Source organism: Tauraco erythrolophus, chromosome 25 (assembly GCF_009769465.1).
Source record: "Tauraco erythrolophus isolate bTauEry1 chromosome 25, bTauEry1.pri, whole genome shotgun sequence".
In the NCBI taxonomy this organism is placed as follows: domain Eukaryota; kingdom Metazoa; phylum Chordata; class Aves; order Musophagiformes; family Musophagidae; genus Tauraco; species Tauraco erythrolophus.
In genome coordinates, this window is record NC_141489.1 from 1,159,081 (window position 1) to 1,171,808 (window position 12,728).

At 70.7% G+C, this 12,728-nt stretch overlaps 1 protein-coding gene across 1 annotated transcript; it reads right to left on the reverse strand.

The window, feature by feature from the left end:
- Positions 1 to 1,315: 1,315 nt before the first annotated feature.
- On the reverse strand, positions 1,316 to 8,224 carry RAPGEFL1 (Rap guanine nucleotide exchange factor like 1). Its single transcript, XM_086626666.1, is given in 19 exon segments — positions 1,316 to 1,439; positions 2,016 to 2,074; positions 2,354 to 2,418; positions 2,510 to 2,536; positions 2,539 to 2,596; positions 2,852 to 2,902; positions 2,998 to 3,088; positions 3,164 to 3,342; positions 3,433 to 3,555; positions 3,702 to 3,721; positions 3,724 to 3,798; positions 3,881 to 4,048; positions 4,226 to 4,338; positions 4,621 to 4,718; positions 4,793 to 4,848; positions 4,851 to 4,895; positions 4,898 to 4,941; positions 5,399 to 5,477; positions 7,810 to 8,224. Coding segments are annotated over 19 exon segments (1,890 nt in total).
- Positions 8,225 to 12,728: the final 4,504 nt, after the last annotated feature.

A 12,728-nucleotide genomic window follows, 5' to 3' on the forward strand; every position in this document is an offset into this window, starting at 1 on the left:
CCCGTGCGCGTCCCCAGCCCCCAAACCGGCTCCGCAGAGCCCAGCGCGGCCCCGGCCCCCGCACCCCGCCGGCCCGGGGCACCCCCGCAGCCGGTGCCGGTCCCGGGCCCTGCGCAGCCCCCGCGCACCCCGCACGCCCACCTCACCTCACCTCACCGCACCCGCAGCCCCGCAAAGCCCCCGGCCCGCCGCCCCCGCGCTCACCCGCGGCCTCCTCCCGCCGCACCCGGAAACCCGGCTCCGTTCGGCCTCCGCCAAACAAAATGGCGGCCGCTGCCTCTCCTGCGCCTGCGCCGCGTGGACCGGATGTGGGCGGGGCGACAGGGCCGCGGCGCCATGGTGGGGAGGTCGGGCCGCCATGGAGGGAAGGGCACCGCTCGCGGGAGAGGGGGGGGCACCATCTTGGGACGGGCACTGCCGCGGCGGGAGCGCTGGGCTCGGGAAGAACGGCGCCGGCGGGGAGTGAGCCCCCGCTCCAGACCGAGCCGCCGCTGCGGGCCGCAGGCGCCACGGCCGCGTCCCCGCCATGTTGGGAAGGTCGGGCGGAAGCCGCGCTGCCGCCATGTTGGGAAGGTCACCGCGCCCGGCCCCGCGCAGCCGCCACCTTGGGAAGGTCGAGGGTCCGCGTCGCGCCTCCCCGGCCGGTAACGGAACACCGAGGGGGGGGAGCGGGTGGGCTCAGCGCCCGTGACCCCCCGCCCCGCGCTGCTCCCGGCACGACCTCACCCCAGCACGGCTGTGACCTCACTGCGCAGCATGACATCACACGGGCGCCGGGACAGCCTTTTATTGGGGCTCCGCGCCCCCCTCCTCCCCGGGCTCCTTTTTTTTTTTTTTTCTTTTTTTTTTTTTTTTTCCTTCCTTTTTTCCCTCCTTTTTCTTAAAAATAAATGTACAATTCCGGACGGCGCTCCGGTACAAAATATACACGTCTGGGGGGGGGGGGGCGGAGCAGGGGGCACATACAAAAATAGAGGGGGGGTGTCCAGCAGGGCACCCCGGGGGGGAACGCAGCCCCGGGGCACCCCAGCCAGGGGGCTGCGGGGGGGATGCGCCCGGGGTCCCCAAACCCGCCCCCTCCTCCCCGTGCCAAGGGTGGAGGGCAGTGCCCAGCCATGCCCCCTCTTCGCCCCATGCCAAGGGTGGGGGGCAGCGCCTCGCTGTGCCCCCTTCACCCCGTGCCAAGGGTGGAGGGCAGTGCCCAGCCGTGCCCCCCTGCGCCCAGCCGGGGCCCTTGGCCAAAGTGCGTCAGTGCTGGGGGAGCCGTGCCCCCCGGGTGGGTTGGGGGGCCCCGGGGCAGGGCCCCCCCCGGCCCTCACTGCCCACCGGGCTCCAGCTTGTAGGAGAGCTCGAAGAGCAGGTTCTGGTTGTCGATGACCCGCAGCTGCCGCACGTATGCCTTGGTCTGCAGCTGCGTCGGGAGGCCGCCGGCTCCAGGCCTGGGGGGCACACTGCTGGGGGGGGCAGCGGCACACCGACCCCCCGTGGGGGTGCGGGGATGGGGGGCGCAGGGATGGGGATGGCGATGGAGGGATGGGGATGAAGGAAGAAGGATGCAGGGATGGGGGGAGGCAGGGACAGGGATGAAGGAAGAGGGATGCAGGGATGGGGATATGGGGTGCGAGGATGACGATGGGGGGACACAGGGACAGGGATGAAGGAAGAGGGATGCAGGGATGGGGATATGGCGGTGTGAGGATGACGATGGGGGACACAGGGACAGGGATGAAGAAAGAGAGGCACAGGGATGGGGATATGGCGGTGTGAGGATGAGGATGGGGGGATGCAGGGACAGGGATGAAGGAAGAGGATGCAGGGATAGGGATATGGAGGTGTGGGGATGAGGATGAGGATGGGGGGATGCAGGGACAGCGATGAAGGATGAGGGATGCAGCGATGGGGATATGGCCCCATGCATGTCCCCTCACCCCACAGGGTCAGCCCCCTCCCACAGTGCAGCCCCCCCTCACCCTGGCCAGGGCTGGGGTGGGGGGGTCCCGGCCCCTCCCCTGTACTCACAGAGCGGGCGGCTCCGGTACTTCCGGATGGTCCTCACTTTCTCGGCGATGCAGTGCTGGGGCAGAGAGCAGCCCCCCCGTCAGCCCTGGACCCCCGGGACCCTGCCCAGCCCCCCAAGGACCCTGGGGACTGGCCCCCCTCTACACACCCTGGGGCATGCCCACCACCAGAGACCCCCCCAGGGATCCTATTCTGCACCCAGTGGACCCTGCACCCCCCAGGGCCCCCCCACCCCACTGCCCCAGGAGAGCCCCAGCCCCACGGTGGGCTCCCCCTTCCCTGGCCTCACCCTGGGGGTCCCTCGGCCATGTACCCCCCAGCAAGGGGCACCCACCAGCTTCTCCACGTTGACCAGCCCGTCCAGGAGGGTCTTGCTGCCTTCGTGCAGGAAGGTCAGATCTGGGGGTGAGCGGGGTGTGAGGAGGGGCTGGTGGGGTGGCAGCAAGACCCCAGACCACACAGGGTGCGGGCAGCCCCCGTGCCCCCTCACCTTTGAGGATGAGCGGCACGAAGGGATGAGGGGGGGTTTCATCTTGGCCAGCACCTCCCGGTAGGTCTTGTGGTTCCTGCAGGGGTCCTGGGGGGTGGAGGGCACAGATGTGGGGGTCAGGTTTGGGAGGGCAGCACCCATGGGTGCCAGCACCCTGCCCAGCCTGCCCTGGACCCCCCCCCTCCCACTGGCTGCTGTGGGCATGGGGCTGTGGCCATCGCTGGTGGCCTGGGAGGGGGCAAGGTCACCCTGGGAACACCACCTGCCCACCAGCTCCCCAAATGCCCCGTGGGGTGCCCAGGGGTCCCCACAACACCCGCAGGGTGCCCGGGCATCTCTCACCGTCAGGTTCTCAAACTTCCGAAACAGGTTCTTGAATTTCCCTGGGAGTTTCTGCAAAACAAGCCCGGGGCGGGGGGGACCATGAGCACCCAGGGGGGATCCAGAAGCACCCGGGGGGGGCGCAGGAGCACCCCACGGCCCCTTACCTCCCAGGTGAGGCGCAGGCGGCTGATGGCCGCGTTGTTGAGCCCGATGACGACAGCGTAGAAGGAGAGCATGTCCTGGTTCTGCTTGCATCTGGGGAGGAGGGGGAGGAGAGGGTGAGGGGTGGGCAGGGACCCCGAGCCCCAAGCCCCCCGGCCCCGCACTCACATGGCAGCGATCTTGATGAGCTTCTTGAGGAGGTGGGCACGCTTGCCCAGTGACTCGCAGAGCAGCAGCTCGGTGCCCACCCAGTGCTGCACCTCGCTGCACCGCTGCAGCAGCAGCTCCAGGTTGGCCGTCTCCCGCCGGCCCCGCTCCCCGTGGAACACGTAATCCACGAACTCCAGCTGCCGCAGGGGAAGGGGCACACGTGCCACACGGTCAGGGCCCACCTCGCCACGGCACAGCCCCCCCCGGCCCCCCAGCCCACCCCCAACCTCGTGGATGCAGCGGAAGAGCTCCCAGTGGAAGGCGGTGAGGTGGTTGGCGATCTCCTCCGGCTCCGCACGGTGGATCTCCGTGTCCCCTGGCACCACCTGGATCTCCTCGGGCAGCGGCACCTGCGAGGGGACGCGGGGATGGGGATGCTTGGAGGGTGCTGAAGCACGGGGGGTCCAGCAGGAGGGTCCCCCCTCTCCTGCCTGGGGGGTGACCGCAGCACTGGGGCCAGGCAGGTGGGGGGTCCCCGGCATGGCGTGGTGCCCACCAGCGAGTCGAAGGTGTCCTGGTGCAGGCGAAGAGGTGGCTGTTGATGCCCAGGGTGGTGAAGACGCACTCCTCGCTGGGCTGCAGCACCGCTTTCTCTGCGGGCAAAGCATGGGGCAGGGGGTCAGCGCCAGCCAGACCCCCACCCCTGCCAGCAACCCCCCTCAGCCCCGCGGGCACCTCCGGACGAGGCCATGGTGACCAGGATGAGGGCATCCTCACGGGCACTCTGCTCCTCCGAGTACTGGAGCTTCTCGGTGACGGAGGTCAGGATGTCCTGCACCGAGGCCGAGAGGCGGCTGCGGATGGTGACGTACGAGTGGTCGGGCATGTACACGCGGCAGAAAACTGGGGAGGATGGGGGGGGGGGTATCAGGGCCACGCCGGACCCCAGGCACCTCCCCGGGGCACTCCAGAGCCCCAACTGGGGAAACTGAGGCACAGAGCAGGCACAGCCCCTTGTAGCCACTGCTGGGCCAGGGAGGGGACCCCCCTGGCACCCGGCCCCTGGCCACGGTCACTCACTCTCGTCGGAGCCGCGGAAGGCCACCCGCGTCTGCAGGCACGAGTCGATGCGGCGGAAGTGCCTGAACAGCGGCTTCACCTGCTTGTTCGGGGGGGGCGTCTCGTCGGCCACCCTGCGGCAGTGGCACGGGGTCAGGCAGGGGCCCCGGCACGGCCAGCATCCATGGGTGCCGCACCCCAAGCCCTGCGGGGTGCTCTGCCAGAGCGGGGGGGCAGAGCCCCCACCCGGGTCCGTGCTCATTACCGAAGGGGTGCTAATGAGCTAATGACCCCCCAGCTCCTGGGTGTTCCCAGGGACCACAACACCTTGTCCCTCCCAGGGACCCCCTGACCCACAGGGACCCCCCTGACCGCCCCCCCAGGCCTCCCCTGACCTGCCCCCCCCCCCCGCTCACTTGAGCTCCACGGTCTCCACGAGCTGGTGCAGCTTGAGGATCTCGTCCTCCAGGTCGTGGTAGAGGGACGTGTCCTTCATGATGAGCAGGTAGAGCTCCTGGGGGGCAAGAGGGGCTCAGGGCGGGGGGCCTGCGGGGCCTGGGGGGTCACAGGGGGGATGGGGGCACCCACCTTGATCACCTTCCCGGCGCTCTCCTCCTCCTGCAGCAGCCCCTTGTAGGTCTCGAGAAATGCAGCAGCACGGCCAGCACTGCCCGCTTGCGCTGCAGCCCGGCCCCTCCTCCCAGCACGGTGGGGGGCTGCCCGCTGCCAGCACGAAGGTGGCACCGTCAAGGAGATGCCAGGGCAAGAAGGGACTCCAGCCACCCACTGTGCCCCATGCACCCCTTGGGAATGTCTTTGTGTCCACCCTCGTGGCACCCCGCTGCCCGCCTTGCCCCCAAACCTATGTGCTCACCCTCACAGCACCCCAATTCCCTCCTTGCTGCTCCCGTGTGTCCCCCTCCATGGCACCCTGCTGCCCTCCCCATGCCCCCCTCTTCCTTGTAACCTCATGCCCACCCTTGTGCCACCCTCATGCCCTCCCTATGCCCTCCCTCGGATCCCTTCCCATTGCAACCTCGTGCCCACCCTCCTGCCACCTTCACAGCACCCTCGTGCCCACCCTCATTGTACCCCAGTGCCCTCCTTATGCCCAACCTCGGACCCCTCCTCAGTGCACCCTCATGCCCACCCTCATGGTAGCTCCATGCCCTCCCCTTGTGCCCCCAAGGATATTGCTGGTGCAGCTGCTGCAGGAAGCGCTCGGTGGGCAGGAAGAGCGAGTGCGTGAGCACGATGTCGTCCAGCAGCGACTCTGGGGGAGACGGGGCACAGGTGTGGGCACCCTGCCCTGCCCAGCCGCCCGCCAACACCCCCCGCAGCCCTGTGCCTGGCAGAGTAGGTGGCCGAGGGGAGCGATACTAATTCCCAGGGCAACACCAGGAGATGCCAAACCCTGAGCCCCACACTGAGCACCGCCCCCCCCCCCTGCATCCGAAGCTGACTCACGGTCCCGCTCCCAGCCCCGCGGGGCAGCCCAGTCCCGGGACGAGCGGGGCGTGGGGGCAGAGGTGCTGGCAGGGCAGGGCCTGAGCCGCGATGCCCTTGCACACCCGCCAGCTCTGCGAGAGCCCGGCTGCAAGCAAACTGGGACACGGCTCAGGGCAATGGGGAAACTGAGGCAGACAGCAAGGTCAGGCGGCTGCACCAAATATTTGGGCAGCTGCAGTCAGGGCTCACTGTGCTAGTGCCAGTGCCAGCCCCGGGGGAGCCGGTGCTCACAGCTGGGCTCTCTGGGCCAGCACAGGTGGCACCAGCCCAGGGGAGGGTGTCCTGGCACGGCTGGGCAGGGGCCGATACAGGTGGCGGTGCCCGTCAGCGCTGGCACCCAGCCACTGCTGTGACCTTTGGACCAGGCACCGCTCCCTCACCCAGCCCTGCAGCAACCCTCGACCCTGGGCCCTGAGCAGGTCCCCGGCCAGATGGGTGCCCAGAGGACTGTGCCCGTGTGCCTCAGGGACACCGCGGTGGGACCCCAGTGCCCCCACAGGGCCCTGCCGAGGCCTGAGAACCTCAGGAGGGAGGGGCTGTGCCAAGCAAACCCCCAGCTGCCCCTCGGGCCCCGGCCCAGTAACCCAGCCACGGATCTGTGCCGAGCCAGGGCTGAGGCTCCCCTGGCACCACTGCACTGGGGCACAGCATCCATGGGGGGCGAGCTGCCATGGAAAGCAGGACGCGGCAGTCTGGGGCACAGGCTGGACCCACCAGTCCCCTGCAAACCCAATCCCCCGCACTGCTGGCCCCGTGCCCCACATCCAGAGTCTCGCACCTGTGCCGGGGCAGGCAGGGGCACCAGAAGTGTAGGGGGTGCAGGTACGCAGCCCCCAGCCCCCTCCTGGGCTCTGCCTGGGGGGCGCAGGAGGAGTCAAACATCACCCTGCTTGTCTCGGCAGGCTGCAGTCCCCTCCAGCCCTGCCTCAGTTTCCCCATCCCTCTGCAGCACCCACACCATCCTGCGGAGCTGCAGGAACAGCTTTCCCACGCCAGTAGTGCATGGCTGATGGGAGCCTCCGGACCCCCGTGCTGGCTCCTGCCCCCCACCCTGCTCCTTGCCAGCCCGGGCACCGCAGGGCCGGGCCTGGCAGCATGTCGGTGCAGGCAAGGCCTGGCGCTGCCAGTCCCATCTCGCTCCTACCCGAAGGGCTCCCTCGTGTCGGTGGGGGAGCCCCACCCCGGCCCTGGGCATCCCTGGAGCGTAGGGCTGGCGGTGGGCTGGGGCTCCCCACTGTCCCCCCGGGTGCCCCCCGGCCCCGCACCCCGGCAGCTGAGCGGGGTCGGCCGGAGCAGGGACCCCCGCGGGGTGGGAGCGCTCCCAGCCCGCCTGCACCCGGCCTGGCTCCCACCCAGCTTCCACGCACCCAAAACCAGCCCGGCGCCTCGGCACGGGGAGCCGCGGCGGGACCACCCGGGGCACCGGGAAGCCTGTGCCGGAGGGAAGGGGCGTCCGCCCGGCTCCCCCCCCTCCACCGCTGCGGCTCCCGTCGGGGCTAATTTTAGCACCGGGAAAACGTTAAAGATGAACCGGGATGCTGACGGCCCCGCGCGGTGCGGCGGCGACGGCCGGTGCCCGGCCAACCGCATCCTCCGCCGGGCCTGGCGCTGCCGCGCTGGGCCCCCGCCGTGCCCCTGCCCAGCGCCCCCGCCCGCAACCCCGCGCCGGGCAGCGATGCCCCGTGGACCCCTTGCCCACTCCGCAACGCCTCTGCCCGCCCCCCCCCCCCCCGCGCCCCCGCCACGGGCGTCCTGGCCCGGCGGGGACCCAGCCTGACCTTGCCGCCCCAACCGGGCACCCGCCTGCGCGGTGCCACCCGCCTCGCCGGGCACCCGGCGTCCATCAGCGCATCCCCCGGGCAGCGGCCGGGCGGGCGCCCGTCAGACGCCCCCGATCCCCCCCCCCCCCCAAGCGCCGCCCGCTGCCGCAGCGCTCCCCGGCATCCCCCACCGCAGCGCCCGGTCGCGGCCCCCGCAGATGCCCGGGCCCCCGCACTGGGCAACCCGTGCGGCCGCTCCGGCCGGTGCCCGCAGCCCCCCCCCCGCCCCGGCCGCGCTCCCGGAGGTCCCGCAGCGGCCGCCCCGACCCCCGGTACCTGCTCCGCAGCCGCGGCCGTGCGCGCCGCCCGCCGGCAGCCGCTCCAGGAGCGCGGCCAGGAGCCGCTCGGGGGGCGCGGGCGCGGCGGGGGCGCAGCCGCAGCCGCAGCAGCACCGGGCGGCGGGCGGCTGCTCCGGGCTCGGCGGCTCCCGGTCCCGGTCGCCGCCCGGAGACGGCTCCTCGGGGGAGCGGAGCGGCGCCTCGGGCGGCCGCAGCTCCAACCAGCGGCCCTCGCCCCCCGGCTGCGGCCCCGCCGGCCCCGCCGGCTCCTCGGGGGAGGCGGGAGCGCGCGACAAGCTCTGCCGCCGCGTTCCCGGTCCCGATCCCGGCCCCGGTGCCGGTCCCGGTGCGGCGGCGGGGCGGGCGGGCAGGTGCGAGCCCGGCTTCTTCAGCAACTTCTCCAGCGGCTTCATGGCCGCCCGGGCGCGGCGGCGGCGGCGGCTCAGGGGGCCATGGGAGGCGGCGGGGCGGCTCCGCTCGGTTCGGGCTCGGGCCCCGGCGCCGCTCCCCGCCCGCCCCGCGCCTGCTGCGCGCTGCGCCCCGCCGCGGCCCGCGGAGCCGCCGCCAGCGCCCGCCCCGCCCCGCCCCGCCGCCGCCCCCGGCACCTGCCCGCCCCCGCACCGGGGACGGCACCGGAGAGCGGCGGCCGGCGGCGGACCCGTCCCGGGGATGCGGCGACACCGGAGCGCAGCCGCAGCAGCGACGCTCACGCACCGGGACACGGTCGCTCCCCCCCCCCTTCGCCAGCAGCCCCGCACAGGTGATGCGCTGCGCACCCCCGTACACGCCCCCCCCCCCCGCAGCACCGGCACACCGGGGGCCCGGCCACACGCCCACGAGCGATCGGTCACGCGCAGGGGACACGGAGGCTGAGCCCCCGCACACCCCCCCCGCCGTACAGCCTGGCGGGGGGCACACAGGGCACACCTTGTCACCCCCCCCCCCTCGCTGGTGCGGCCATCGCACGCCCCGATGGAGCGACGCAGCCCCACCCGCCCCCCCCACCGCGTGCCGTGCCACACCCGTGCCACACCCGTGCCACACCCGTGCCACACCCTGACGCCTTGTCCCCGGCCAACCTGCACGGCCCCCCGCCCCAGCACCCCCGGGGCACACGGGACCGGCCCCCCCACCGTGCCCGCCCCCCCCTCCCGGTGTGCCCTCCATGGGGGGGCACGTCCCCAGGCATCGAGTGACCCACCCCGGGCCCCCCCCAGCCCAACTCTCTGCACCCCGTCGCAGCGTGGGAAAGGGCCGAGGGTGGGTGCAGGACCCCCCACCCCGGCGCAGGCACCCCCCGGGGCCGGGGCCGCCCTGCGGGCAGGGCCGGGCAGGTCGGGGCAGCTGCCTGCCCCCCGCGCTGCCTGCCAGGCCGGGACCGGCCCTGCCGGGCTGGCAAGCCAGGGCAGGTGCCGGGGCAGGGCAGGGTGGGACACGGTGCCCGCCCCAGGGCAGAACCGCCGTGCCCCCTGCCCGCTGGGTGCTGAGCATCCGCCCTGCCCGCACCCCGCTGCCCCCCAGCCCCGCCGTGAGCAGCCAGGGAGGCACCGGGGCCGGGACCCGCTGTGCACCCCTCCGGGTGGGGCAATGCCAGCGACAGCAACAGGGCGCCGGAGCCCGTGTGCCCCACGATCGCCGTCTCCCGAGGTTCGTTCCCTGCGAACCCGCAGCTCCGTGACAGCGGAAACGGCCGGGGGGACACGGTGGGTGACCCCATAGGCTCTGCTTGCCCGCTGCCTGGGCACGCAGACTGAGGGGGTTTTGGGAGGGGTGGAGGGATGGGGGGTCCCAGCAGCTCCCGCTTTGTTCCTGCTTCGCCTCCACCCGGCAGTTGCTTGGCAACTCCATCGGTGCGGCCGTGGGAAAGCGGCAAAACGTGTCCCCATGTCCCCATCCCCAGCTGCACGAGGCCTCGGTGGGATGGCATGGCATGGCATGGCATGGCACAGCACGGCCCTCCTCTGCCCCATGGCATCTCCACTTGCCCCACCAGGCCCCATCTCGCTGAGCCCCCCATAGCCCACCCAAGACCCCAAAACACTCCTGCCCAGCCGAGCTCCCCCATCCCCTCTGCCTGGGGTGGCCAGATGAGGTGCCCGGGCCCGGGTGCCAGCCAGCCGGGCTGAGGCCACATGGAGAGTGGCTTCTGACAGCAGAGGCTGGAGGAGGCAGGAGGGGAAACTGAGGCACAGAGGCCGTGGGAGGCAGTGGGAGCAGGGCTGCAGCCAGGTCATGCGGGCAGGAGCGACGCGGAGCATCACGTGGTGCCAAGGGCCACGCTCACCCCTAAGAAACGCGCCCCAGATCCAGGCCCATGGGTTCTGCCCAGCTCCTCTCGCTCTGCTCGGCATGGTGGGGGCACTGCTGGCACAGAGTGAGTTATTAGCTTAATTAATTTGCTGTTATTTCTCCTAACGAGCTGGGATCTGGAGCAAGCGCTTCCCTCCCGAAGCCCGCGCCTCCATTTGCAGCCGCGTTGCGCTCCCCGCCCCGGCAGCCGAGGGGGGGCGAAGCCTCCAGGCACCGCTCAAAACAGACCTTGTGTAGGAGGGAAAAATTACACCGAGGGAAAAATCCCTCCCCGAGCCAGCGCCTTAACCCACTTCCCCGCTGCAGTGCTGGGAGGGGATAGTGGCACTGGGGAAGGGGAGAGCCCCCGGTCGAGGGTCTTCTCCGTGAGGTCCCTGTGACAGTCCAAGCTGGCCCGTGGCCTGGGCTGAACCCTGAGTCCCCTGCCAAGGAGGGAAACTGAGGCACGGGTGCTGGTGAGGGAAGGGGCAGCACAGCCGTGCTCACGACCAAGGTGGGAGGTCGATGGCTCCTGCCACTGCTGCCGGATGGGCTCTGGGACCCCGACTCTGCTGCCAGCAGCGAGGGCAGGAGCTGGGGAGAGCAGCAGGGAATGGAAGAAGGGCTGGGGCGGGACGCGAAGGGGAGCAGTTGAGGCCCCCTGCCCTCCCAAGCCACCCTCCACCATGGCACTATCAGGCCCTGACGCCATCCTTCCCCCAGCCCCAGGCAAGCCGTACCCAGCCTGGTGCCAGCTGCAGGAGGGTAGAGCCCACCACGGTGCTCCCTCGATTTACCCGTGATCAGGGTGTAGCGGGAGGGCGCAGGCGCAGGGTATGTGCCACCCACCCACCCCCCATTTGCCATGGGAAGCTGGGCGGCGGGCCAGGGGGAGGCTGCGGCAGCGGTGCCGAGGCGGAGGGAGGCAGCGCGGCACAGAAGCGCGCGGGCGGCAGCTCCCACACCACCTACACACCAGTTGTTCCTTCCCCAGCGAGCGCGCAAGGCTGCAGGGAGGGGAAGGGGCTCGCTTCTGCGCCGAGCCCCGCAGCCGGGGCAGAGCCGGGCTCAGCGACACGCTGCGGCTGCTCCCCGGGGACGCCGGCGTGGGGGCGAGGGTGGCCGGCGCCAGCCACGGAGGAGCCGCTCTTCCAGTCCTACCAGAAGCTGCTGGAAAGGGGAGAGCAGCTCCCAGGTCCTCCCGGGGAAGCGCCCGTGCCCAGCATCCCTGCGGGTGGCAGCCTGAGGAAGAAGAGGCAGAGAGCTGGCTGCTTTCAGAAAGGCGTTGCCATCTGCATGCCAACACAACGCTGGTTACCAACATGCACTCCCAAGGGACAGGAACCCAAATAAACAAAACCAAAAACCCATCACGGGGTTGGAAGGTGCAGGACTTCAGTTGTGCCACTGAGACGTTAACGACACATTTCAGCCTTAAGGCAGGGAAATGGTAACATCGGAAAAATCAGGGATTTCGGCTTTTAAAACGTCACTTCTGACACCTGAAATCAGGTAAAAAAGGTCAAAACGACAAACAAAGAAGGTGTTTCTGCCGGGGCGCCGGGCATGCGCGAGATCCCGACCGGAGAGCGGGCAGGTGGGCCGCTGGGCACCCCCGCCTTGCCGCAGATGGGCACGCGGAGGCCAAGACGCTGCTTTCTTGGAGCGGCGACGTTCCCCCTCTCGCCGACAGCCTGCGCCAGCAGCTGGCACTTCCCCACGCCGCCCCGGCACGTGCTCGGGGCGAGCGGCAGGCATCGGCAGCCGGCCGTGCCAAGTTTCCTAATGCAATTTGCAAACGGCTGCGAGGACACGGCCAAGCCCGAGCGCGACTGCGAGCCGGAGCCGGAGCCGCTGCGCCTGCCGCGGTGCCGGTGGGATGCGTGCCGCAGAGGCGGCGCAGCGCTGCGGCACGGGCGAGCCAGCCGGGCCTGGCTTGGCACAGCCGGCGCTGCGGTGCCGGTCTCCAAATCCCAACAGGGAAAATGAGGCCGCCGAGCTCCCCGGGGGAGTGCCAGTTTATGTGGCGGCGGGCACAGGGCTGCGGTGCTTCCTCCGGGGGACGGGACCCGGGCTGGACGCGTCGGGGCGGGTCACGACACCCCCTTCCACTTCCCCAGCAGCAACACCCAAGTGCTGGGAGCAAACCGCTCCTCTGCTTGCCCTGTCTAGCTGGTTAGTCTGCTGGCAGCGCCACGGTGCCTGGACGCCCATAAACCTCCTTCTCCGCCGCGGATTTGGCAGGAGCGCAGGAGGCGGGTGGAAATCTCCCCCTGCTCTGCAAGGTGTGCTCCTGGCAGCGGGAAGGGGGTCGCCCCATGCTCGTGCACTGGGATTCCCACCTGATGTGAGCTCACGAGGACAGGAACTGCCAACGACACAAGTTACCGACGGGGCTTGTTGGGAAAAAGAAATGGTCGGAGTTTCTAAATGGAGCGGTGACTGCGCAGCCAGCGCGTTCCCGACAGACTCCTGTCGCTCGGCTGCCCTTCCTGCTTAAACAACGGCAGAAATAATCTTGCTAATTTAAAAAGAGAATCGAAATGAAGAATTAACCGATCGGCTGCCTCCACGGGGGGCGCAGGGGATGTTACGTTCCGGTCAGCCAGCCAAACAAATTCAAAATAC